Genomic DNA, 27987 nt, shown 5'->3' on the forward strand with positions numbered 1-27987 from the left:
AATAACCTACAGCAATCAATTGAAGCTAAATGTGGTGTAAAGAGGAATAAAGACGGGTATTATCTGATAGTACAATGGGAATTGGAAGCTGAAAAGAGAAAATGTGGGCAGATAAGAGAAAAATTGAGAGATAAGGAAGACGAAGAAAAGATAAAAAAAGAACTTGCTGTTGCACAGGCAGGAGGATGATGAGACAGTGTCAGCGCGGGCTCGCTTGAAGGCCGAAGCTGACAATGCGATGAATGAGGATGAAAAAAATGATAAAACTATAAAGACGGAGATTGCAGCACGCCAAAGCGAACCAATTTTTCCGTCTCTGTACCCCAAATTACCAAGCACAGATCATCCTCCTGAGTATGGTGCTTCTGCTCGTGGTATGTTGACGCGGAGCCGTGCTCGTGGTATGTTGACGCGGGGCCGTGCTAAGTTGGTTCCTTCGGCTGACGCAGACGCATACCCGATGATTGAAGTGGCAAATCCTCACGATGAGGGAGGACCCACAATTTTAGTATACAGAACATGGACCCACGCTGATATAAAATCAGCAATTGAGGGTATAGCGTTGCCCACTGAAGATGTTGATCAATACTGTACCGACGTGAGACAACTCATTGCTTCGTATAATTTGAGAGGCGATGAAGTACAACAGGTTTTCATGGCATCCTTAACCAAACATTGGGCAAGCGTTAAAGGCACCTGGGATCCTTTTGATTCCCGGGGCCGTCCATTGGAATGTAACGGGGTGCCATTACAAACAGAAATTGACCAGCTATTGGGCAGGATAAAAATAAAATTCTAACGTAGAGCAAATTACACAGACATTGGCCAGACCAAACAAAAAGAGGATGAGTTGTTTGAAGACTTTAGACACAGACTCGAAAGAGTGTTCAAAGCCAATAGTGGCTTGGAGCATGGAACTGATGTTTATGACGAACAACTCAAAAATGCTCTACATGCAAATTCGCGACCAGCAATCCAAAGCTGGATCACTAAACATATGATCACTTTCCCGACATCTACCTTGCCACAGTTCATTGATCATGCTATACACGCCGAAAAAGTTGTCAATGCAAAAAGAGCAAAAGAGAAGGGGAAAACAGGCACTGTATTTTTTGTTAAAGGAGAGCAGTCTGAAGTGTTTTATCAAAATAAGGCCTTCGAACCACGCCTAGGGGGGCGTGGTCGTAACAAATTCCGTGGCAAGGGTAGCGGGGGGTACAGTCGTGATCCTCATCATGGAACAAATGACCAGCCCGCCTCAGGTCAGTCAAAACGGTACAATGCTGAACCTCCTATTTGCTGGTCATGTGGGAAAAAAGGCCATATAGCAAGAAACTGCCCAGATAATCACAAGGGTGGGAGTAGACCTCCCTTATGACTAGCCGACGGTCAAAATACAGTTGAAACAACTGTCTTGCCAACAGCTCCCCCTGTTGACGTAGATTTGAACATTCAAGATTTGTTGATGAACAATATTGCCAGTGATAACTCTATTCGTAAACGGGACTCCAATAACCTTTTTGTGTGACTCAGGGGCATGTGTGACCACATGTCGTGACATACCTGCAGATGTGCAAAGAAACAGTAAATCCTTTTGGGTGAGAGCAGCAAATGGGCTGGCAACCCCAGTTCCCCAGTTTCGACCAGTTTGGATACAGAACCCAGAAAGGGGAAGTTGTTGCATTCCCATTTTGCTGATGCCCAGTTGCCCTATTAATTTGCTAGGTAGAGATGCTCTCACTGCCCTTGGGCTTTCCCTTGTGTCTCTTAACGGTCAAATTGTGGTCAAAAGGCAACACCAGTTACAGATTTTTGGTCAATTTCACTGCTACTATTTTTTATTCATTGGATTTGGCTGATGCAGAAGTGATGGAATTTGGTTCCCCTCTTTTGGCCCGTGTGGCCACTCTTTTGCGCTGCCCTGAACAGGCAATGGAAGCCAATAAACTACACATAACTATGTGGCATAAAGACACACCTGGTCCTGATCACAACTACGAGAACATGCTTGGGGCTGCTACACCTGCCACTTTGAGGACATCTTTCCTTCTGCATGATGGTGAGAGCCGTGCTTGTGTAATCATACAAACGGCTCCCCCTGCTGTTCAGAAGTTACACGTGTCTCCCACTCCGCTCCACATCTCTCTCTACAGGCCTCACACCGCAACGTGGCAAAGTTTAGGATTTATGGCTGGTGATGCCTTGGCAGCTTCTGACTGGACTCAGGTTAATCCTGACTCCTTTTATAGTCCTTCCACCAAGCTCTTCAAACAAAATATGACTCAAGACTTGTCATTCATTAGCGGAATCCACGCTGATCCTGGTGTTGAGCAAACACCCTCATTTTGAGATTTTGTGTTGGAGTCCGATGACGAGCACATCCTCGCTGAGGTCCCAAGTCATCTTTGGTCTGCGGGTCCTTCTGATGTTGGTTTAGTGAAAGGTGCGCTTCCTGTTGTCATAAGACCTAAAACTGAATACCGCCCTTGTGTGAGGCAGTATCCTTTAAAACCTGATGCGTTACAGGGTATCGCACCTGTTATTTCTGATTTATCAAAAGCAGGTGTCATTGTTCCTTGCCCGGATTCTCCTTGCAATACTCCAATTTTCCCTGTAAAGAAGGCACCCCCTTCTGTGGGGTGGAGAATGGTGCAAGACTTGCAAGCTGTAAACAATGCTGTTATTCAGAGAGCACCTTGTGTCCCTGACCCGCATACCTTGTTGAATTCATTGACACCTGATGCGAAAATCTTCACAGTGATTGACATTAGCAATGCTTTTTTCTCTGTCCCTATTGCAAAAGAGAGTCAGTTTTGGTTTGCATTTACATATGCTGGCTCAAGGTACACCTTTACAAGGTTACCACAAGGGTACTGTGAAAGCCCGACAATTTACTCACAGGTGATGGCAGCCAGCATGGCTAAATTTGTCCCGCCAATGGGAAGTCAAATCTTGCTTTATGTTGATGACATTTTAATAGCATCTCCTGATTTTGCCTCTTGCCAGAAAGACACGCTTGCAGTGCTGCATCACTTGGCAAGTGAAGGCCACAAGGTCAGCAAGAACAAGCTTATATGGTTTTGTCTGCTGATCCTTTTGCTGATCTTGAACCTGACAAACTGGATTCAGTTGAAGTAGGGAAATTGTGTAAAATGTAAATGAAAACAAAATACAACGATTCGAAAATCCTTCTCAACCCATATTCAATTGAATACACTAGAAAGACAACATATTTAATGTTCAAAATGATAAACGTAATTGTTTTTTGCCAAATAATAATTTACTTAAAATTTCATGGCTGCAACACGTCCAGTAGAAGTTGGGAAAGGTGGCAAAAATGACTGAGAATGCTGAGGAAAGATCATCAAACAACTATTTGGAACAACCCACAGGCTAAATGGGAACAGGTGGGTACCATGATTGGGTATAAAAGGAGCCTCCCCAAACATGCTCAGTCATTCACAAGGAAGGATGGGGCAAGGTTCACCACTTTCTCCACAACTGCGTGAGAAAATAGTTGAACAGTTTAAGAACAACATTTATCAAAGCAAAATTGCAAGGAATTTAGGGATTTCAACATCTATGGTCCATAATATTATCAAAAGGTTCAGAGAATCTGGTGAAATCACTGCACGTAAGCGCCACGGCCGGAAACCAAGACTGAATGACCGTGACCTTCGATCCCTCAGACGGCACTGTCTTAAAAACCGACATGAGTGTGAAAAGTATATCACCAAATGGGCTCAGGAAAACTTCAGAAAACCACTGTCAGTAAATACAGTTCGTCACTACATCAGTAAGTGTGGGTTAAAACTCTAACATAAAAACCAAAAGCCGTGTATGAACAACATCCAGAAACGCCGTCGGGTTCTCTGGGCCCGAGCTCATATAAAATGGACTGATACACAAAGTGTTTTGTGGTCTGATGAGTCCACCTTTCAAATTGTTTTTGGAAACACTGGACGTCGTGTCCTCCGGACCAAAGAGGAAGCGGACCATCCAGACTGTTATCAACGCAAAGTTTAAAAGCCAGCATCTGTGATGGTATGGGGGTGCATTAGTTCCCATGGCATGGGTAACTTACATTTCTGTGAAGGCAACATAAATGCTGAAAAGTACATATAGATTTTGGAGCAACATGTGCTGCCATCCAAGCGACGTCTTTTTCATGGATGTCGCTGCTTATTTCAGCAAGATAATGTTACAACATCGTGCCTTCGAAGTAAAAGAGTCCAGGTTCTCCCCATGGCCCGCTTGCAGTCCAGACATGTCTTCCATTGAAAATGTGTGGCGCATTATGAAGCGTAAAATATGACAGGGAAGACACCGGAGTTGAACAACTGAAGCGGTTCATCAAACAAGAATGGGAAAGAATTCCACATGGGAAAAGTTAAAGTTAAAGTCCCAATGATTGTCACACACACAACTGGGTGCGGTGAAATTTGGCTCTGCATTTAACCCATCCCCGAAGGGAGCAGTGGGCAGCAGCGGTGCCGCACCCGGGAAGCTAAGAGAATTAGTCTCCTCTCTTCCAAAACGTTTATTGAGTGTTATTAAAAGGAAAGGTGATGTGACGAAGTGGTAAACATGCCCTTTCCCAACTTCTACTGCACATGTTGCAGCCATGAAATTCTAAGTTATTATTTTAAAAATAAGATAAAGTTTATGAGTTTGAGCATTGAATATGTTGTCTTTGTAGTTTATTCAATTGAATATAGGTTGAAAAGGATTTTCAAATCATTGTATTTTGTTTTTATTTACATTTTACACAATTTCCCAACTTCAACCGAATCCGGTTTGTACTTCTGTACATAACAGGCCTGCCTGCTGTGTGAACCTGCATGTTTGCACAACCACTCCATTGGACTGGACTCTGCACCGATGGTGGGCTCGGCTCTATGTTGACGAACACTGTTCTCCACTGGCGCACTGGGTAGCACGTCCACCTCACAGTTTGGTGGGTGTGGGTTCGATTCCACCTCCAGCCCTTCCTGTATGGCGTTTACATATTCTCCTCGGGCCCACATGGGTTTTCTCCGGGCACTCCAGTTTTCTCCCACATCCCAAAAACATGCTTGGTAGGCCGATTGAGCACTCCAAATTGTCCCTAGGTGTGAGTGCGAGTGCAAATGTTGTTTGTCTCTGTGTGCCCTGCGATTGGCTGGCAACCGGTTCAGGGTGTCCCCCGCCTACTGCTCGATGACAGCTGATGACAGCACACCCGCGACCCCTGTGGGGACTAAGCAGTTCAAAAAATGGATGGATGTTCTCCACTGAGTCCTCAATCTGTTCAGACTCAGATGAAGCAGCCCAAAAACCTAAGAAACTTTTGGTTAATGTATTTTCTTCCACACGTTTCTCTGCAACAACCAACTGTTCCTTGACTAAATTGTTGATGGAGGACCATACCTCACTCCTCTCCACTCAGAATAGACACATTAGGTCTTTGAATCTAGGGTCCAAACAGTAGTAAATTAAGATATGCAATGTTGGTATTCTCCTTTTATGTGAATGTAGTTGTAACCTTGGCCATATACGCATGGTCATCATCTGAGCTCTCCTACAGCTGAGAGAGGCAAAACGCAGGCAGAGCCACAGAGCATGACACATTTTTCCCCCCTCCCAAACATTCCGTCACATACCTGCAACAGATAAGTCAAAGTCAAAGTCAAAGTCAAAGTCTCCTTTATTGTCAATTCCTCCGCATGTCAAGACACACAAAGAGATCGAAATTACGTTTCTCACTATCCCAGGGTGACAAGACAGAGTTCACAACGCACATACAAGTAAACAACACAGGAAAAATAAAACAAGAAGATGAACATATAAGAGTGATAGCACGCTAGCCGCTCCCGATGCACAGCAGAGTCCGGAAAGATGACAGTCAACCAGGCCACTGCGAACACGAGCACACAGCAGGCACGCACTGTCCGGTTCGTGGATCCTATCAGGCGAACGCAACCCATCTTGTCGTCCCGCGAACGAACGTACGCCAGGAGAATGGAAGGCACGGCTGGGCGAGCTGGGTTGGCCGCAAGCCTGGCCCGACGTCTTCGAGCTGGCCCCTCTTCCGCTGCCTCGCAGACCCGTTGGCGACGCATCCCAACAATGCTCCAGGACGGAGCAGTCCGAGCTCACGACGCAGTCCAACCGGGGGAGGAAGAGCAGGCCAGTCCGGCGTCGCTCCATGACGAAGCAGTCCGAGCGCCCTTAATCTCTCCGCACCAAAGTCCAGAACGCCATAAAACCCACTTCCGCCGATGTTGAGCAGAACATGCCCGCCGCACTAGTAGCACGACGTATCACACGAAACGAACACACACAAAACTGCCGGACAAACACTCAGTAAACACTCACAAAACACCGAACGGGACAGAGAGTGCCCGCTGCGTGTGCATGCGCCGCCATCTTATAAGTGATAAGTGAAGTAAAAGAATAGAGGAGTAGGATTGTAGTGAACAAGCGGGCAATAATGATCCAATTAATTACTTAAATAATTAGCTAATCAATGGCGATAAAACTCCACATTTAAGTCTACATGACACAATATAACAAACCTTTGATGTCTATTGTTGTAATGTATATGCTAATGAGTTTGGTGCCAGTCTAGCCGGGGCCAAGATGGCGCCAGTCGAGATGGCGCCATCTTGGCTGATGCCATCTTGGATGGGGTATTGTTATGCTAATGTATATGCTAATGTGTATGGTGCCAGCCGAGGCGGCGCCCGCCGAGGCGGCGCCATCTTGGTTGGCTGGCGCCATTTTGGCTTGCTGGCGCCATCTTAGATGGCGACATGTATGGGGTCTGTATTATAACAGCCGGATGGTGGCGCACCTAATTTAACATTCAATAGTTAGTGGGGTCCGTTCAATAGTTTGAGTTTGCGGGGTCGTAGTCGTCTCCGAGAGTCGAGTCATTAAAGCGCCGTCACAATCATTAGCTATAGCAGAGTGTTCTCGCGTCACGTGACCCCATAGGCGTGGTCTTTTCTCCGCCAAGTTTGAAGTTAGTTTGGGACGGATGACCATCGATCATTTTTAGAAGACAAGCCAGCGCATGAGCTCTGATCAGCGGAGTCGGAGTGCGCCAAATATTGTTTCGAGATGGTTAAAGGTAAGTAATGTTACTATTTTATCTGTATAATAATAATAATGATAATGCATTAGGTTTATTATGATACACTAGGGTTATTTGTAAAACATGATGTAAGGTTTATGTACTGTCATGCAGATATCGTTTTTGTTGATGCTCATGCACCCTTTGACGATGACTTTAGTGGAATTGATCTAACACAATCAGACGACGGTGAGTCAGCCGTTCATCTATGGTAGATAATATAAATGCTATCAGTTTGTGATTTATTTTGTGCATGTAACAGATCTCGTAGCCGCAGCCAATAGAAAAAACGAGCCGCCGACAGAAGCTGATTTCGAAACACAGACTCTAGTAGATGTCTCTGGACGACATTTTGAAGTACCAGAGGCGGCAGAGCCAATCGCATCAGAGCTAGCGGAACCAATCGCATCAGAGTCACGTGCTACCATTGAGACCAATCAACTCACGCCCCACGCCGACCAACAGGAAGTTGTCATTACATAGAGGTGGAGCCGGAAACATTCACGGACACAGATTTGATGGACGCTTTATCTGCATACGAAGGCGTGAACCACCCTCACGAGTCGAAAAACAAAGTTAGAGGTATTCCCTTCTATTTCTTTTCTCTTTCTATGTTATCATTTGACTAGCTATTTTTGGTATTATAATGGTTTAACTGATTTTAAATATCTACCATATTTTTCAGACTAAAAGTCGCTCCGGAATATAGGTCGCAATAGCCATAAGATGCACAATAACATGAAAAAAAACATATATAAGTCGCTCCGGAGTATAAGTCGCATTTTGGGGGAAATTTATTCGACATAATCCAACACCAAGAACAGACATAAACGAGCAACAACAGGCTAAACGATAGGTATGTTAATGTGACATAAACAGAAACAAAGAGCTGAGAACGGGCCTGACGTAACATTCAGAGTTATTCAAATAACTATTACATAAATAACACGTTTATAAAACCATCTGTGTCACTCTAATTCATTAAATCCATTGATCGTCCTTTATGTCAACAATGGGTGCGCGCCGCTGACGGCGCTTGCACCTCAAAATATTCCACAGGCCCATATAACGATTTATAAATTATATATCAAATAACTATTACATAAGCAATAATATTATCAAACCATCTGTGTCACTCCAAATCATTAAATCCATCGATCAAATTCCTCGTCAATGCCGCGCGTGCGCTCTGACGTCAGCATCGTCGTTATTCCACAGATCTAGTATATAACTATATTGTAGCATTAACAAAGTACAAGGAAAGACGTGGGTTTGGTAAACGGCTCTTTATTTAACAAAACAAACTTCCAGGCGTGTGGCGGCGTGGACTTCTATCCCCGGAGGTGGCACTTCCAGCCACGGAGGTGGAAGAGAGCTTCATAGAACAGGACCGGATGTGCGTAAAAGCCATGTCCAAGCCCCATCCACCGTCCCCGGACAGCCACCCGGCCGAGCGCCGGCCCCCATCTTCCATCCACGGAGGTGAAAGAGAGCTCCGTAGAGTAGGACCGGGCGTGCGTAAAAGCCATAATAGTTTTTCAAACCTTCTGTGTCACTCCAAATCTTTAAATCCTTCAAACTCTTTGTCCTCCGTGTCACTTTGAAACAAAGCCGCTAATGATGCCGGTAGTATACGTGGGGCCCTTCGTCATCTTCGTCATCCCGTGATTGAATCTTTGTCCTTTATGTAAACAACTGCCGCGCCGCTGACGTCATTTGAAATTCAAATTACATTAATCCCTTGCTACATCGCGGTTTGTTTATCGCGGTTTCACTTTTTTTATTTTTTTTATTTTGAAAATTTGTGAAAAAACATATAAGTCGCTCCTCTGTATGAGTCGCCCCCCCACCCAAACTATGAAAAAAAACGCGACTTATAGTCCAAAAATTACGGTACTTCCAGTTAAGCGTCGTGACACAGGGCGAGGGGTTCAAAGAGTAAGGAGGAGGAGGAGGGGGGCAGCCATCTACAACACGAGCCATCCAACCACCAGGGGGCCTGAGCCGGCACGCGAGAGTCATCACCATAAGAATAGGAGGCGTCCAGTAAAGTGCAGTGGTAATTGTATCTACAAAAGTCGATTACAAGAATGTTTTAGGGTTATACGCATCCTGACAAATTTGGCTGAATCGAGATAGGTCTGTTTTTTTACGATTCCATGTTACTTCCGTTGTGTTTTTAAAAAAAGAAATATAATGGATCTTTCTAACCACTCGTCAGCGGAGTCAGATTTCCTAACAAACATTGATGAAATAGATTTGCAGCCATTTTGTGAAACGGGTACAAACCAAAGAAGTGATACACTTGAGCTAGATTTGTTAAGCATTAACAACGATATTGATTTGCTATCAACCGATGCGTCTACGAGTCAAATATCAGATTTGCTCAACAATGTGAACAATGCTGTATCGGGGGGAAGAAAGCCCCCTCAGTCCTGATATTCTTACCCATTTACAAGTTGTCATAGATGATCTGAACAATCAAAGTCTGAATGAAGGTAGACAGAGTCCTACACCGATCCCGTCACAATTGCTAAACATGCTAGCAGAATTAAATAACCAAGCTAATGATAGCAGCGGACGTATCAGTCCTGATATTCCTGTTCAATTGCTAGCCATGATCAAAAATCTAAATACGCAGCCTTTGGTTGACCAGTTGACCGTTAAGCCTGTCAATTTCACGCCGGCTGTTCTTGATTACAGCACACCAATATTTCAACACCAGCGTGACAACGGTTCTGTAATAACTGATGACATTCCACCGGCGTTTCAGCCTAACAACTGCTCTGTTATAATTGATCATGAAATAGATGTTATTGATGACAGCACACCAGCGTTTCAACACATGCCCCACCAACTTAACAGCGGTTCTGTAATAACCGATCAGCACGGTGGTTCTGTTGTAGTCAATAGACCGCATTTCAATAATGTCGAGGTAAGGCGCCAGTTAAATATACCATCGCAAGCGAACATCAATGATTTTGCAACTTTTTACCTCCTGATTGAAGATAAAATAGATGATGTTATGCAAGAGGTGGATAGGCGAGCACAACCAGGTGATGTGATTCAGGTTGAGTTAGTGGGTGGTAATGATAGGGCTCACGTCTACCAGCAAACGAGTGACATAAACTCTATCAGAGGTAGTGTAACAGACGTGCTTGAGCGTTTCGCCCAATCAAATGCAGAGCTTTTGGCCGATGAGAGCTTAGAGCTTATTGTACAAATAGTCACTCCATTGCGTGGTGGAATGCGTCGCAGGCTGGTGACCAGTACCAACAAAGAAATTTTGAGGTTGAAAAAACGACACTTACACATACCTCGTAATAAAGACAACAATGTATACTTTGCTCTCTCACTAACTTATCTGCTAAATGACACACTAACACCGAAACAGGCCACACGACAGGCACGGCTTTTACATGAGTGTGGGGTTGAATTGTCAAACAACTGTGAGTCTGGGGGATGTCCATAAATTTGAAAAAGTCCTCAAACGGAAAATAACTTTAATGTACTGAAAAGACAACTGTCGCCCCTTGACTTTTTTCGACACACATTACCCCAAAACAGACGAAGTGACTTTGTTTGTCTTACACCTAGAGGGTCATTGCTACGGCGTGAAAGCTGTAGAGGCATTCGTTGGTCACGCGTTCTTTTGCAGACATTGCTACAGGGTCATGAGAACTGGCAACAACACTATTGTGAAGGACACTGTAACATTTGTCTCGATCCGCGTTGTAAACAACGGTGGTTTAAACATGTTATCTGCCCCGATTGTAACACAACTTGCCGTAATGAGGAATACTTTGCCAAACATAAAGAGTTTCGAGCGACGAATCGTGTGAGCAACTGCACTTCATACAAAAAATGCTTGCAATGTGGTCTGCAATATTATGTGAAAGCTGATGGTACCGGTGCTAAGCATCGTTGCCCTGTTAAAAAATGCGCAGTGTATGATGAAATCTTAAATCAAGATGATGCCTTGCTGAACCCCCACATGTGCTACATTCATCCCATCAAGCCTCAACCACCTTGCAAAAATGTACCACTAAACAGTGGTTTGGCACAGATTGTGTTGATGAATTTCTCAGATTTTTTCGAAACCCACAGTTTAAACAAACAACATTTGTTGCACATAATGCGAGAGGTTTTGATTCATACATCTTGATAAGGAGAATGCTTGAACTAGGTATCAAACTTAACCTTCTGATGCAGGCAAGTAAAGTTCTGTCATTTGTCGATTTAGACACAAAATCACAATTCATAGACTCGCTCTCATTCCTGACGATGCCTCTAAGTGTGACGCCTAAGGCCCTAGGGTTTGAAGATAAATCAAAGGGTTATTTTCCACACAAATTCAGCTCTTTAGAACATCTAAACTACGTGGGGTGTCACACTGACCCTGCGTATTACGATATCGAACGAATGTCACCCTCTCAACGAGCTAAGTTCGATGAATGGTATGCCAAAGAAGCTAGCGGTGTGTTCAATTTTGCTAAACAGGCGATAGCCTACTGTGAGAATGACGTTGACCTGTTAATGCAAGGGTGTGAGAAATTCAGGCGTGAGTTTTTTGAGGCCACTGGAACAGACCCATTCAATGCTCTGACAATAGCCTCTGCGTGTATGAAAGTTTTTCGCGCTAATTTCCTAACCCCTCAAACATTAGCCATTACACCTTCAGACAACTATATGCATCAGTCCAAAGCTTTTTTCGCATGACGCTATTCAATACCTGCAATGGATCATGCATAGCCAAAATATTCCCATTAGGCATGCATTGAACGGGGATGAGATCAAGATAGATAACTACACTGTAGATATATAGATATACTGAAATTGGGGGTGTAAAAATAGTGTTTGAGTATTTTGGTTGTTATCACCACGGCTGCGCAGAATGCTACAACCTCTCTAAAATATGTCAGACAACAAAACGCCCCTTTCAGGAGAGGTTTGATAACACCCAAAAGAAAATTCAGGAACGACAGCTTAAACAGGATGTGCACCTTGTAATTGTGTGGGAGCACGAATGGTTGCAAATGAAAAAGGCTAACATAGAGGTGAAGGAATTCCTGAAAAAAGCCAAATTTCCTACAGCGCTCAAGCCAAGGGGTCTTTGGGGGTCGAACAAACGCATTCATTTTAAGATACACAGCAGGACCTGACGAACGTGTGTTGTATGTTGATGTGACGTCATTATACCCTTTCATCAATAGTACAGGCATCTACCCCATTGGTCATCCAACGATTAGCCACGGTGATTTTAAAGACCCCAAGTCGTATTTCGGTTTCATCAGCGCCACAGTCAACCCACCCTGTGGTTTGTATTTTCCTGTTTTACCCTTCAAAACAGCTAAAGGTAGACTCGTCTTCACACTGTGCCGTACATGCGCTGAGCGTAACAACCAGCAGACAGCGTGTGCACATAATGATGATCAAAGATCGTTAACAGGTGTTTGGACAACCCCTGAATTTGTTAAGGCACTTGACCTCGGCTACACGGTTGCAGATATTACAGAAGTATGGCATTACACAAGAGCGAGCGACACAATTTTCCCTGATTACATGCGAACATTTCTAAAAGGTAAAGAGGAATCTTCAGGTTATCCGGCTCATGTGGTCAATCAGGCTGATAGAGAAAGATACATAGAAGGGTATGCAATTCATCAGGGTATCCAACTAGAACCTTCCAAAATTGCTGTAAACCAGGGAAAAAGACAAGTTTTAAAACTCTGTCTCAACAATCTATGGGGGAAACTCGCGCAGCTTGAGAACATGACAAACACAAAAATTGTGACAAAATCTGAGGAATTTTTTGAACTTCTGTTTTCAGGTCTGTACGATGTGAAATTCTTCCACTTCATTGGCGAAAAGCGTTTGATTGTACAGTATTGTTTCAACATAAACAATGAGATACCCGTATCAAAAACATCAAATGTGGCTGCAGCGTGTTTCACAACAAGAAATTTTACAGGGGAGAGTTCTTTACACCGACACAGACAGCCTCGTGTACACGGTAAAACAGGGCGAAAGTGTTCTCCCTCTAGGGGATTATCAGGGTCAGTGGTCCCCAACCTTTTTTGCGCCACGGACCGGTCACGTGTCAGAAATATTTTCGCGGACCGGCCTTTATATAAATAAATAAATAAATAAATAAATAAATAAATAAATAAATAAATAAATAAATAAATAAATAATACATTTATATAAATAAATAATACATTTATATAAATAATCGATACATTTATAAAAAATATATAAATACAATTAAATACAATGATACGACTGGCATGAAAACAAATACGAAGCACATAAAAATAAAACTCACCATTACTTCCGTAGCTTTGTTTTGGTTACCATGTGTCTGACTTCATAAGACCAAGTCGGGTTGTTGTGATGCGTCTAGTGTGTTGGTGGAGTGCCCAGTGCATGTCACTTCTCACTGTCAACCCTCACCGCTGGCTAGCAGTATGCGAACGGGAGAGCCGAGTGCGTAAGTCTCTCCCTGCCAGTACATGGCCTCTCTAACAGCAAGCCCTATGTAGTGCCTCCACGCGGCGACACATGGTAACGGGGTACAACACGGACCCAGGCAAAACTACAAGGGACTCGGAGGAGGTCTGGCCCCTAGACGTGCGGCACGCAGGCCCACCGGTGTGTGGACACGCCCTGGTGCCCACGAACGAGCCCCCAACTATGGGTTAAATAGTACCACTGCCCAGTGGGCTCCTCGGGAGAGGAATGGGTGAAGGGAGTCAACCCCTACAGAAAATCTATTTCCCCTTGGGTTGGTGTCAGGAAGGGCATCCGACTGTAAAAAGTTTTGCTCTAAAAATATTCTCAGTATGGCTAGACAAACACAGAAGAGGCGGGGTACAGCCTTAAGTACCCCGTGGGCATTTTCATCAGCCTACGACAAAAAGAATGATGGAAAAGGAGGCCAAACCGCTGGTGGATATGACGGCTCTCAGCCCGATGGACTGCGGGGAGGCCTGAACCGGAATAGAGAGGGGCAGGAGGCACGTGTTAGGGTGGCTACATGGAACATCGGCAGCATGTCGCACCAATCCAGGGAGGTGATTGAGGCTCTACATAGGAGAAGGGTGGATGTCTGCTGTGTCCAGGAGTCGCGATGGAAGGGTGGAAGTGCAAGGATGCTGGGTGCAATCGGCAGAAGGTACAAGTTCTTCTGGCAAGGCTGCAATGAAGGGACTGGTGGTGTTGGAGTACTTATCGCTGAAAAGTGGATAGATCAAGTGCTAAGCATTAGCAGGGTAAATGAGCGGATCATCTTTGTGAAGTTGATCGTTGGGAAGCGCCTGACAAACGTAATTTCAATCTATACCCCTCAAGTTGGCAGAAGTCAGGACGAGAAGGATGCGTTCTGGGACAAGGCCATCATGGTGCTGTCAGGGATCCCCCAGAATGAGGTCATAATTCTGGGAGGTGATCTGAATGGACACGTGGGGAGGGAGTCAGATGGCTTTGAGGGGGTACATGGGGGACAGGGGTATGGCATGTGGAACGCAGAAGGAGAGAGGATCCTAGAGTTCGGCGACACACTGGAACTGGTGCTGTGCAACACGCTTTTCAAGAAGGACGAAGCCAAATTAGTAACATACAGTTCGGGTGGCTACAAGAGCACAATAGATTACATCATGGTCAGAAAGGAGGACTGCGTCCTGGTCAGGGATGCCAAGGCAATCCCCGGAGAAGAGTGTGTGTCTCAGCATCGCCTAGTCATCGGAGACCTAACTCTGCGAATCAAGAAGGTGGGGGCTAAGAAGCATCCTCCCAAGTTGAAGGTGTGGAAGTTACATAGCGCAGGGAGTAAAAACGAGTTTAGGGAGAAGATTGAGCATATAGCAGAAGAAGTGGAGGAGATGATGGAGTCGGGTGGTGTGGATGGCAAGTGGCAGGCAATGAAGAAGGCTCTGCTTGAAGCTACAGAGGAGGTGTGCGGCTGGTCAAAGGGTAAAACAAGACAAAGAGAGACATGGTGGTGGAATGACAGCGTCGAAAGAGCGGTGAATGAGAAAAGGAGGTGCCATAAAGTATGGAAGAAATCTAAAAGGGAGGCAGACCGAGCGCGGTACGTAGAGGCAAGGAGGGCGTCACGGACAGTAGTGTGGGAGGCCCAAGAGACCAAGAGGAAAGAATTTGCAAGTGAATTGGAGAGTGAGAGAGGACGAAAGAGCTTCTTCAAGATAGCAAAGCAAATGGTTAAGGAGAGGCGTGATGTGACCGGTGCAAACTGTCTAAAGGATGAGGATGGCAACATCGTGACAGACAACAGAGGAGTGAAGGAAGTATGGCGAAGGCACATGGAGAAGCTGCTGAATGTGGAGAATGACTGGGATGGAGAGGTGGGATGCGACGAAGTGGAAGGTGAATGTGGCCTGATCACGCGAACAGAAGTGGGGAAAGCCATGAAGGCCATGAAGGATGGAAAGGCAGCTGGACCATCTGGAATGGTGGCAGAGATGCTAAAGGCAGCGGGAGACGTCGGTGTGCAGTGGATGACTGACCTGTGTAACAGTGTCATCGGTGAGGGGCACATTCCGGAGGACTGGACAAGAAGCGTCCTGGTGCCGCTATTCAAAGGGAAGGGGGACCCACTCGCATGCGGGTCATACAGGGCCATAAAGCTGCTGGAGCATGGAATGAAGTTGTTAGAGAGGGTGTTGGAAAGGAGGGTGAGGTCACGGTTAGAGGTGGACAAGATACAGTATGGCTTCATGCCTGGTAAAGGTACAACAGATGCAATTTTTGTCATCCGACAGATGCAGGAGAAACACCAGGAGAAGAGGAAGAGGTTGTACTTCGCTTTTGTTGACCTGGAAAAAGCATTCGACAGGGTGCCAAGGGAGGTGGTGAGATGGGCCCTAAGGAAGTTGGGCGTGGAAGAGGGACTGGTTAAGGCTGTAATGACTCTCTACTGCAGAGCATGCACAGCTGTTAGAACAGGAGTTGGCGACAGTAATGGATTTGAAGTAAGGGTAGGGATGCACCAGGGATCGGTGCTCAGCTCATTATTGTTTGCTATCGTGATGGATGTGGTATCGAGGGAAGTGAGGGGTGGACTACCATGGGAGCTGCTCTATGCGGATGACCTGGTGTTGATGGCTCACAGTCGAGAAGACCTAGCTAGGAAGCTGACAGCCTGGAAGACCTGCCTGGAAGTGAAAGGAACGAAGGTGAATGGGACAAAATCAAAGGTCATGGTCGGTGGTGCTGGCCTGCCTGGGAGTGGTACCACAATCAGGAGCGTGGCCATGTGGAGTTTGCGGGAAGGGGGTGCAAGCTAACTCTATCCGGTGCAAGGGTTGTCAGAGATGGGTACACCGGAGATGCAGCGGAGTAAAAGGCAGCCTACTAGCTGCAAGTGAGACCTTCAAATGCAAGCGGTGCAGGGGAGAAGTCGCCCAAGCAGACCCAGCTGAGCAAGAGGGGGTCATAGTGGGGAGATGTACGAGGTGGTGGACAGCTTCTGCTACCTTGGAGACATGCTTAACGCTGGTGGGGGGGGGTGGACCTAGCAGTGACCACAAGGGTGAGAAGCGGGTGGAAGAAATTCAGGGAACTCATGCCCTTCTTAACATCTAAGGCCCCATCCCTGAAGATGATAGGCCAAGTGTACTCAGCCTGCGTCAGAAGTAGTATAGCGTACGGAAGTGAGGCATGGGCCCTGAAAACAGACCACGAAGAAAATCTAAACAGAGCAGAAATGAGGATGATCAGATGGATGTGTGGTGTGTCAATGAGGGAGAAAAAAACCAGTGCAGAGCTGAGAAAGAAGATGGGAGTGGAGGCCATAGTGAATGTGATGAGGAGAGGCAGACTGCGATGGTACGGACATGTAGCGAGGAAGGACGAGAACGACTGGGTGAAGAAAGTTATGTCGTATAACGTAGAGGGAACAAGACCCAGTGGCCGACCTAAAAAGACCTGGCAGACGACCGTGTCAGCCGACATGAAGGCACTCGGCATCAACCACGAGATGGCCATGGACCGTTCCCGGTGGAAGAAAGCCATATCAAGAACCCAGTCCAACCCAGCGGCGCCTGGAAAACGGACTTTAAACCGATGATGATGATGATGATGATGATGTTTTGGTTACTGTAACCACAGAAAATCCCGCTTCACAAAGATACGATGTTCGAAAGGGAAGCATGGTTTTCATTGCTTTTGTGGCGATCTCGGGATATTCTGCCTTGATTTTAATCCAGTTTTCTTATTGTTGGAAATTTATTTTTTAGGGCCTACGGGCCTTTAAGGTGTGGCGAATAAATACAGTAAAGTAAAATGATACAACTGGCACAAAAACAATTTCAATGCAACTTTACTAGCAGCGTCGTAACTCCATACATCTGTCGTTATAGGCCGAGTGAGCGCTCCAAATTGCCTCTAGGTGTGAGTGCGAGTGCGGGTGGTGGTTCGTCTCTGTGTGCCCTGCGATTGGCTGGCAACCAGTTCAGGGTGTCCCCCGTCTAATGCCCGATGACAGCTGGGATAGGCTCCAGCACGCCTGTGCCCCCTGTGGGGATAAACCGGTACAGAAAATGGATGGATGGATGGATGGATAGTTATGTCTTCTTTATTGGTTTGGTGTGCAGGTATAATTATATGCTTTTATTGATTTAATATGTGAATATACTTGTCTGCTTATGTACTTAATTCAATGAGGTTTGAGCATATCTGTTTTTGTAGCTAGGCAGGACTTTTTGTATTTCGACCCCAGTCCTTCAATACATTGTTTTATTTTTCAAGTTTTAAGCTCAGCATGTGAATTTTCAGGTTAAAGTTTTATTTTTTCCAAGTACGAAGTTGTTTTGTCAAGTACAAAACGTTTGACCCCAATCTACTTCCATACATCTGTCGTTATCGTCATAGCTTCGAATAAATCTCAGAATCTCTCATTAAAACAACTACTTCAAAATAGTTTTTAAATTAATGCTACCACTGTGTAATATACTGAAATATTACATTAATAAATGTAGATTTTCGCTGTATTAAAATAAAATAGTAAATATTAATATTTACTTTTTTATTTTGGTAAAGACTATTTTGTATTCCCCAAAAAGTGGTTGTGATCTGTCCCTACCATCCTTGTATAAACCTACGCCCTTGCTTTTTAATATTTTCTTTTTGTCATTGCATGATGATTTCCATATCTATGAATTTCTCTTGGAGGCTGAGTCACTTTTGATGCCACCCCGTTGAGTGGCGACGGTCAGGTTTTCAAGCACTCCCCGACACTCACGCCATCACTTAGCCCGCCCCCCTGAGTAGCACTGACGCTGCACGCGGATTGGTCGAAGGCTGAGGGATGCGACATTTGAATTTGGACTGGTTTTCTACTCGATTGGGCTGCTTTTAAAGTTGCTTTTTGCCACTTTTCTCAGACCTTCCCCGTGCACACCCTGGCAAGTTGAAGAGCCACAGCGACGACACGAGTTCAAAGGACGAAAAAGGTAAGTTGAAATAACGCAAAGTTAACTTTTTTTTTGCAAAGCTCACGTGGTAGCAGACGGTATAACGACGTCACAACACATCGCCACCTCCTGACTTGTGAAATTTGAACAGCAAATAACCAAGTGAATAAAAAGAAGACACGCGCACTGAACTGAAAGGCAAACAAATGTGTAAGTATGTGCGAGTATGTGAGACGACGAGGATACTGTCGTATGTCACATGACGTTTCTGCCTGCTTTCCGACTTACGACTCAAAACTCTACAGACGGAAAATTACACTTTTGCCTCGTCCCAAACAGTTTTTCAGACGGCTGCAACAACATTCTATTCAGCATGTCGCTGCAATGTTTTTACTGCAATGTCACCTCACTGCAAGGCAATTTTACCTGGGGGTGGCACCAGATTCTACTGTGGGGGCTGTTATGTATGGCAAGCAAATTTATAATTTATTCCATATCCTTGATATTAGACAGTGTTTTTCACTAGGTCGGGCTTTCTCAACATTAGTCGGACATTGAGCCACACGAGTTACGCACTTTGTCTTACAAGTTGCACAGAAACTCGAACCAGTCACTCATTTTCAGCAGCATGTAAATTAGTCAAACGTGAGTTATTCCAATATGTTAACTAGTGACCTATGATTTTCTGCAGAAGTTAACTAATAGGAACTGAAATGCCCACCAGTTAACTAATGATAAATAAAACACTGACAAGTTAACTACTGCAAGCCCATTGAAGCCTTGATATCCAACTTGTAGAAAAATACTGGTTGACTAGTTATGCCCCAAATATCCACAAGTGCACTAGTGCGACTTTTTCACTTAACCAGTTCTACGAGTGAGGTAAAAAATGTCCCTAATAGAACTAGTGAATGCCGACTTTACCAAATTATGGGTTACATGTTTACTCGTGAATGCACAGACCACTTTGCTACTCACCATCTATTTTGACCTTACAAGCTAACTAGTGAGGCTCAAAATGTTACCTTAGTAAACACGTCCACGAGCTGGTGTAATTTTAACCTCACTTGTTAACTATTGAAACACGTTTTCTTTCTAGTGAACTAGTTCAGTCCAGAGTGACTAGTTTACTGGTGACGCAGATAGTGAACGAGTGAAAGGCATTTTGACTCACTAGTCAGACCTAGTGAGCCAGAAAAAAAAAATCCCTTTGCTTTTACTAGTTCATTATTTAACATTTTGAACCTCACAAGTCAGCTAGTGAGGCTGGGAAGATCCCAACTAATGGTACTAGTGGACATATACCTTACTAGTGAACGAGTGAGCAATTTTGAACTTCACAAGTGAAATAGTGAGATTAAAAAAAAACTGGTGCAACCAGTGTACATTTGCATTATGTCAACATGTAAACTGTAAGATGTGACCACCAATATCATGTTCCAACATTTTTTACTCATCTTTTTAATCAATTTGCTTGTGACCAATAAAGAAATTACACTGTGAGGTCAAAATGTGACTGTCACATGCGCGTTGTTGGATTTTGTCCACAACTTAGGGAGCGCGCTATCTGCGCCTCACGGCAAAAGCCATTGCCAATCACCTGTTATCCAATTTACGCACTGCGTGCTCGTTTGATTTCTTCAGATTTAGGAAAATGCTAAGACACTGAAGAAGAAATTAGACTTACACAGGTTGGTTGAGTTCAATCACAATTCTTGTTCAGAAAGCTCTGTTTTCAGGAAAGTACAATACAGCGCTGGGCCTTTCAAGAGCGGAAAGTCTCCATTCAGAAAAGGCAACGTTCAAGGTTCTTTGGTCAGCTTGTATTCAGTTGCACATTGTGGGCCGAGTTTAATGGGTGATGAGTCTTTGGGGTGGGGCAAGTTCGCAGCAGAGTTTGATTCCATGGGAGTGGGTGCTGGTTCGGTGAGAGCTGGTTCCGTGTGGTTGGGTGCTGATTATGGGCGATTCGATGTGTGTGGGGGCTGTTGTTTTTCATCCCATCTTTCGGCCTTGGCAATCACCGTGGCTGTTTTCCTCCTGGCGTTCTCCCTCTGGCACCTCTGCTGGTTTTATCTCCAAATGACCTTCCTGTAAACATTCTCCTCCATTCTTGCACATACACTGTCGCACCTCATCCATTCATCATTCTTTCAATTTTGTCATTTTGTACGGAATTATGTGTGTTTTTGGCTGTGACATCATCAATTTATTGATGTTCCCTGACTATAAAGTTTGTACTCACCACTTACCATGTTTTTGTTTGTTTGTTTGTTTGTTTGTTCTTTTGATACTCCATGTACTTGCTTACGTCATCATATTCTTTTAATCATGCTTTCAACCATATCTTTTCTTTGTTAGGCAAAATATTTCCCTCTGTCCAGAACGTTCAGTAGTAATCGAAAACTGGCGTCTAGCATTAGTCAAAACATAAGATACAATCAGGTATTGAACATTTTTAGACGACTTTGGCAGTGTCCTTGATTTAGAAAATCATCAGTAATGCATTAAACAGTTCCTTAAGGGTCATTAAGCTATTCAGGCAATATATCAAAAAACATTTGTTATTTCAAAGTGCTCAGAAATATATATCAGATCATAAAGTTATAAAAACCTTTCTCATTACCACTTATCAAAAACGTCTAGTTATGTCTTCTTTATTGATTTGGTGTGTAGGTATAATTATATGCTTAAAATGTTTCTTTTATTGATTTAATATGTGAATATACTTGTCTGCTTATATACTTTATTCAATGCGGTTTGAGCATATCTGTTTTTGTAGCTAGGCAGGACTTTTTGTATTTTGACCCCATTCCTTCAGCGTAAAATGTCTTTTTAGCTTACACGTTCTCTAGTAAGTTTGCATTTTGAAGCTTTCTAGTCAGCCTACATTGCCCACGATGCATAGGGCAGTATGTATTACCTTTAAACAGCTAATTATGATGCATTTTGTCCAAGACGTTTTTATTTTGTAAATATTACTGTTGTATGTAGTTCTACAATTATTTTATTCATTTTAACTGCCGCGACTATGCATTTAATTTAAATATTACTATTGTATCTAGTGCTGCAATTTTTTATTTTTTTTATTTATTTTAACTGCCGCGACTATGCAGTTAAGATGTGTGCATAAACGAAAATAAATGGGATCAGTCACGTGATGTCCGGAGTTCTTTTATGACGCAACCTTTTTGCATTTTGAATATATGTTTTTCATTTTCATTTCATGAGACCAGGACTATGAATAGTCCTCCCCTGGAAAAAATAAGCATTTAAAGCAATGGTTATTAGAGTGACTAACACTGGTTGAGGGGTATGATTCTGATCTCTTCTATAATAGGGAGCAGTAAAAGTTTTAAATTGCATCTGAGCTTCTCAAACGTAACTTGTGACTGGCGACAATTAAAAGTGATCTTTTTAACTAACAATAACAAGTGATAAGAAGCCAATCAGTAATGCACAGTCCTGGCATTGGATGCAATTTTACCCAGCTACAGTTGCAACAACGTGAGTGCCAGCCGAAGCACAACAGCGACTGAACATGAACTCGCAGAGAGTGGGTTTTCCTCCTGCTCGGACAGGCAAATACACATGGTGGTCTGTAAATGCAATACCAGAAAACCCGCGGTCCAATAGGGCGTACTGTCCGGTGTAGAGCAGAACAAACGGCTTCAATATTTTGTCATGTAATGTTGTACCCTCGTGGTCTTCAGGCCACTGTTCATCTTGAATCCTATTGAGGCTTTGGACAAGTTGAATTTGAACTAGTCTCTAGTCTAAAGAATTCATTAGTGATCGAAGTAGTTCAATTAGTTTCATTAGCGATTAGTTGTTGATGACTCGATTAATTGTAGCATTTGTAAAGTGGACATGCTATTGCTTGTTAGCTCCTTGTTGAGTGTTGTTGCGTGTCTTTCATGTACATATGTATGCTGTAGTCACCCATGTACGACATGACCATAAGATGATTTGTTGTCCTGTTTGTGGTCAGCATCATGCGCCACAACTCCTCGTCCAGCCGAAGAAAAGGCGGCAATCCACGCCGCCGTCCTCCGCAGCCACTGCCTGGGCCATCCCCCCGCGTGCAACGCACATCCTCTGCGGCATCCCCCAGAAGGCGCCGCCCGCCGCAGTCACCGCAGCGGGCATCCCCCAGAGGGCGCCGCCCGCTGCAGTCACCGCAGCCGGGCCCATCTGGGAATGGTGAGCTCACTGCGCCGTTGTCCCATTTTGATGACACGTTCCTAAAGGTTTTTGTATTTCCAGCGCAGCCGCCTGCGCTTCCGCCCCCGTTGCCCACGCCGCCCAGGAGGCGAAGGTACCGGCCAGGGACCAAGGCCCTAATGGAGATCCGCAAGTTCCAAAAGAGCACAGAGCTCCTCATTAGGAAAGCGCCCTTCTCTCGCCTGGTAAGGTGTTACCAGCTCACACGTTAGCCCGTAAGCATGTTAGATCATTGCCTTGACATGTAGCCACCCTCCCACACACCTAGGTCCGTGAGGTGTGCCAGTCTTATGGCAGAAGTGCCCTCAGATGGCAGGTCTTCGCTCTGATGGCGCTTCAGGAGGTAAAGTCGCCGGGGAGGTCCAAATGTCATACTAAAGTCTCTATCCTACTGAGCGATGAAGAATTGCGACTGTTTTCAAATGGAGTGATTACTGCATATTCGTTATGGTTTGTTGAAGGTCGCAAACGTTTGACAAACAGTGACCAAACGTTTGGCAAATGTTCACCTGTACTTTTCTTCTCGCGGGGGAAATTTTGAACAGGGAGTTTTTAACATGTTCAAAATTTTATTGCGACAACAAGAACTTCCCAAAAAAGTTGGTGATGGTTAGGTGAACATTTGGGACATTGAACGATCCCTGACCAACTCTATCGTGTACGCAAGTGACAATCGGTGATGCCCCACTTCCGCCTGCCAACTCACTGCAACCCAAAATACTGCGCTGCCCTTGCCGACGCCGCACGCAGTGGGACACTCGGGTCGGGTTACACATTGACGACTTGTTGGGATCTTTACAGGCGGCTGAGGCCTTATTGGTGTTGCTGTTCTCTGATGCCAACCTGTGCGCCATCCACGCCAAGCGGGTCACCATTTTTCCCCGCGACCTCCAGCTGGCCCGACGGATCCGCGGCCAAGATTTCTGATTAAGATGATAGCCGCGTGGTGACTCAAACGTTTCACAGTGACCACTCGACACAACCCAACCTTTATAGTAGAAATCGACTTAATTTACTGTTGCTTGCAGTGTTTGTGTTTTATATATAGTGAAGTGTTTGTGTTTTATATCTAAAGTTATGTGACAAGAGTGGATAATTTCTTGGCCCCGCCCACTTCCTCACCAGGCAGCCAATTATGTGAGTGCTAAGCTTCACTAACCAGTGTCATCCACGCGCGTCACCATTTTTCCTCGGGACATCCAGCTGGCCTGATGTACCCGCGGGCAATATTTCTGATTAAGATGATAGCCCCTTGGTGACTCAAACGTTTCACGGTCACCACTCGACTCAACCCAACCTGTATAGTAGAAATCCTCTTCAATTACTGTTTGCAGTGTTTGTGTTTTATCTGTAGTGCAGTGTTTGTTCTGTATATAAAGTTATGTGACGTGTGTTCATCGTAAGACAAAGTTTTTTCATTAAAAATATTTCTAAAAAATAAATATTTTTGGTTCTATTGAGAGCTTACCTGAGTAAGACAGCTCAGTGGCCTAGTGGTAGAGTGTCCGCCCTGAGACTGTTAGGTTGAGGGTACAAACCCCGGCCGGGTCATACCAAAGACTATAAAAATGGGACCCATTGCCTCCCTTCTTGGCATTAAGGGTTGGAATTGGGGGCCTAGATCACCAAATGATTCCAGGGCATGCCACCACTCCTGCTCCCTTCGGGGATGGGTTAGTTCAAGTTTACTTTATTGTCAAAAATTCTATGTAACAGGGTAAGCACAGAAGTTTGAAATCGCGTTTGACCAGTCTCCAATGTGCAGTTTAACTAAAAACATTTAAATAAGACATTGACATAAATCTCTTTCTTTCTCACACACACAACACACAAACACACACAGCTAACTTACTCAATAAAATACTCTCTCTCACATTCACACACACACACACGCGCACACACACACACACACACACATACATACACAGCAGCAGAAGTACAATCAGTGGTCATAGAAGTAAAGTGAAAAAGTGTAGATCTGTATATAAGGTGCAAGAGTGAAGTGCCAAGTGGCATGGTGACTTTGGAATGTTCAAGTGGTTTTCCTCAGTGTGTTCATGAGTCTGATGGCTTGAGGAAAGAAGCTGTTACTCAGTCTGCTTGTGTGGGACCGCAGGTTGCGGTACCGCTTCCCTGATGGTAGAAGGGAGAACAGTCTGTGTGCCGGATGAGTAGTGTCTTTGATGATGTTCATTGCCCTGTTGGAACAGTGTGAGGTGTACAGTTCCTGAATGGCTGGAAGGGGTGACCTGATGATTTTTTCTGCTGTCCTCACCACCCTGTGCAGCGCCTTTTTGTCTGCAGCTAGGCAGCTGCCATGCCAAACAGAGACGTTGCTGGTCAGGATGCTCTCAATAGCACCTCTGTAGAAGGTGGTGAGTGCAGAGGTGGGGAGGTCGGCTCTTCTCATCCTTCTCAGGAAGTGGAGTCGTGTCTGCGCCTTCTTGACCAGCGCAGTGATGTTGGTAGTCCATGAGAGGTCATCAGTGATGTGCACTCCCAGGAACTTTGTGCTTTTCACAGACTCTACTGCACTGCCGTTGATGATGAGTGGGATGTGTGTTGGTTGTTTCTTTCTGAAGTCCACAGTGATTTCTTTTGTTTTGTTTACGTTGAGAAGCAGATTGTTCCTATCACACCAGGTGATGAGTTGCTGTGCCTCCTCTCTGTATGCTGAGTCATCGTTGTCTTTGATGAGGCCCACCACTGTTGTGTCATCTGCAAATTTGATGATGTGATTCGTTTCAAATCTGGCAGAGCAGTCGTGGGTCATCAGCGTGAACAGCAGGGGGGATAGCACACATCCTTGCGGCACCCCGGTGTTTATGATGGTGGTTGCTGAGGAGTTGTTTGCGACTCTGACTGTCTGCGGTCTGTTTGTTAGAAAGTCCAGCAGCCAGTTGCACAGTGAAGTGCTGACGCCTATTGTACTCAGCTTATTCACCAGATGTTGGGGGATGACTGTGTTGAACGCAGAGCTGAAGTCAATGAACAGCATCCGCACGTGACAGTTTTTGTTCTCCAGATGAGCCAGGCAGAGGTGGAGTGCTGTTGCTATGGCGTCATCAGTGGAGCGCTTGGGGCGGTAGGCAAATTGGTATGGGTCCAGAGTAGTGGGGAGGGTGGATGTTAAGTGGGCCTTCACCAGTCTCTCAAAGCACTTCATCGTGATGGGAGTGAGTGCTATGGGTCTGTAGTCATTCAGTGATGATGCTGGTGACTTTTTGGGTAGTGGTACGATGGTGGTAGCTTTGAAAGTTGCTGGTATGATGGCTTGGTTCAGAGAGGTGTTGTAGATGTCTGTGAGGACGTCAGTGAGTGAGTCTGCACAGTCTCTGAGCACGCGCCCGGGTATGTTGTCTGGACCTGCAGCTTTCCTGGGGTTCACCTTGAGTAGGGTCCTCTTCACGTCCGCTGGGTCCAGTTGAAGTGTTGTGCTGTCTGGGTGTACTGGGGTTTTTGTGGGTGTTGTGGTGTTGTTTTCTTCAAACCGGCTGAAGAAGGTGTTGAGAGAGTTGAGGAAGTCTGTGTTGTCCTCACACGGTGGGGGGGATGGTTTGTAGTCTGTGACTGACTGGATGCCTTGCCACAGGTGTCTTGGGTCCTTTGTGTCTGTGGAGTGTGAGTTGATTTTTTGACCATATGCTCGCTTGGCTACTCTCACGCCCCGGTGCAAGTTGGCCCTGGTTAAATGCAGAGGCAAATTTCACCACACCCAAATGTGTGTGTGTGACAATCATTGGGTCTTTCCCTTTTTTTTTTACCTTTTACATTTTTTTTACATCAGAAAAATAAACATTTAAATATTATTGCGCAGTTAGTTGTTAATCTTGATGTGAATTGAATGAGCAAATCCCAACAAACAAAACTAATTTATTTATTGAGGCACAATATTACATTACAGTATCAATATTGCAGTCGACCACTCCAGATTGCCCGTAGGTTGTGGTTTTGAGCTCAAATGGTTGCCTGTGTGCCCTGTTAGAGTGGTGCTCACTCTAATTTATCTGCAAGAACCACATGGGAGACAGTATGCCTTTTGAACATTTCCAAGTGGAGAGGTCGTTCGTCACTGTGCATACAGCAATGTTCGAACGAAGTCTGACTTTGGATTCTTGCAAGAGAGTATTTATTGAGAGAAAGCAGGGTGGGGGTGAGAGTGGATGGGGTTGAAACCCCCTGGCCTCTGGTCAAATCATAGCAGGGGGTGTTTTACGATGTTGTGTAAACAGAACAACTTAGATTGCTTCCTCTGCAGCTGGTCAATCAGTTCAAAGGATCTTAGCACTTTGTTCTACTACTTTGTCAAGACAAGACAAGTTTGGTTAATTATTACAGGTTACATTCCAACATAATATTAGGATCAAACTAATCTATCAACCCTAACATGCCCTGCAATTGGCGTTCAGGGTGAACCCCGCCTACTGCCTGAAGTCTGCTGGGTTAAGCTCCAGCTTAACAGCGAACCTTGTGTTAAAAAGCAGTTCAGAAAAAGGATAGATAGATAGATAGATAGATAGATAGATAGATAGATAGATAGATAGATAGATAGATAGATAGATAGATAGATAGATAGATAGATAGATAGATAGATAGATATTATAGTACCGTTATTTTCTTTGTTACGTCGTGTCGCAGACCCAAGCCGATCTCAACTACCGAGTCGGTGTGGTTGTCAAGCCTGAAGCCATCCGTGTGTGAAATAAGGTAATGAGATATAAAGTCATAAAAAAAAGTCCCAATGATCGTCACACACACATCTGGGTGTGATGAAATTTGTCCTCTGCATTTAACCCATCCCCGTGTGATTTTGATCCATCCTCTGGGGGAGAGGGGAGCAGTGAGCAGCAGCGGTGCCGCGCTTGGGAATCATTTGGTGATCTAACCCCCCAATTTCAACCCTTAATGCTGAGTGCCAAGCAGGGAGGCAATGGGTCCCATTTTTATAGTCTTTGGTATAAACCGGCCGGGGTTTGAACTCACAACCTTCCAGTCTCATGGCGGACACTCTACCACTAGTCCACTGAGCTTTTTTCTTTTTTCTTTCTAAAATAAATAAAAAAAAAAGATCCACACTCTATTCCAGAAGGTGGCGGTAATGCACCTAAGGTTGTTTGCTACTGCTACAAAACAAGAAGACATTACCCACTTGACAACTACCACTTACCATAATTGCTGTGTCAAAATTCACAGGCTGAATGTTGTTGTAACGTC

General features: G+C 44.7%; 2 protein-coding genes across 3 annotated transcripts; both read left to right on the top strand.

Moving 5' to 3' along the window:
- Nucleotides 1-14169: 14169 nt before the first annotated feature.
- On the top strand, nucleotides 14170-18549 carry LOC148395981 (protein CFDP2-like). Its single transcript, XM_088378400.1, has 2 exons — nucleotides 14170-14919; nucleotides 18520-18549. The coding sequence occupies exons 1-2, from the start codon at nucleotides 14170-14172 to the stop codon at nucleotides 18547-18549; spliced, it is 780 nt and encodes a 259-aa protein (XP_088234526.1).
- On the top strand, nucleotides 18373-24215 carry LOC148395982 (histone H3-like centromeric protein A). 2 transcript variants are annotated; one of them, XM_088379492.1, is made up of 5 exons: nucleotides 18373-18588; nucleotides 22541-22752; nucleotides 22816-22958; nucleotides 23042-23116; nucleotides 23575-24215. In XM_088379492.1, the coding sequence occupies exons 2-5, from the start codon at nucleotides 22545-22547 to the stop codon at nucleotides 23698-23700; spliced, it is 552 nt and encodes a 183-aa protein (XP_088235618.1). In that variant the 5' UTR covers nucleotides 18373-18588; nucleotides 22541-22544; the 3' UTR covers nucleotides 23701-24215. The 2 variants fall into 2 exon arrangements, with proteins under 2 accessions (XP_088235618.1, XP_088235619.1); XM_088379493.1 differs by lacking the exon at nucleotides 18373-18588 and adding an exon at nucleotides 18606-18759.
- Nucleotides 24216-27987: the final 3772 nt, after the last annotated feature.

The sequence above is a fragment of the Syngnathus floridae genome, chromosome 6 (genome assembly GCF_059516105.1).
Source record: "Syngnathus floridae isolate MCC-2025c chromosome 6, RoL_Sflo_1.0, whole genome shotgun sequence".
NCBI classification, from domain to species: domain Eukaryota; kingdom Metazoa; phylum Chordata; class Actinopteri; order Syngnathiformes; family Syngnathidae; genus Syngnathus; species Syngnathus floridae.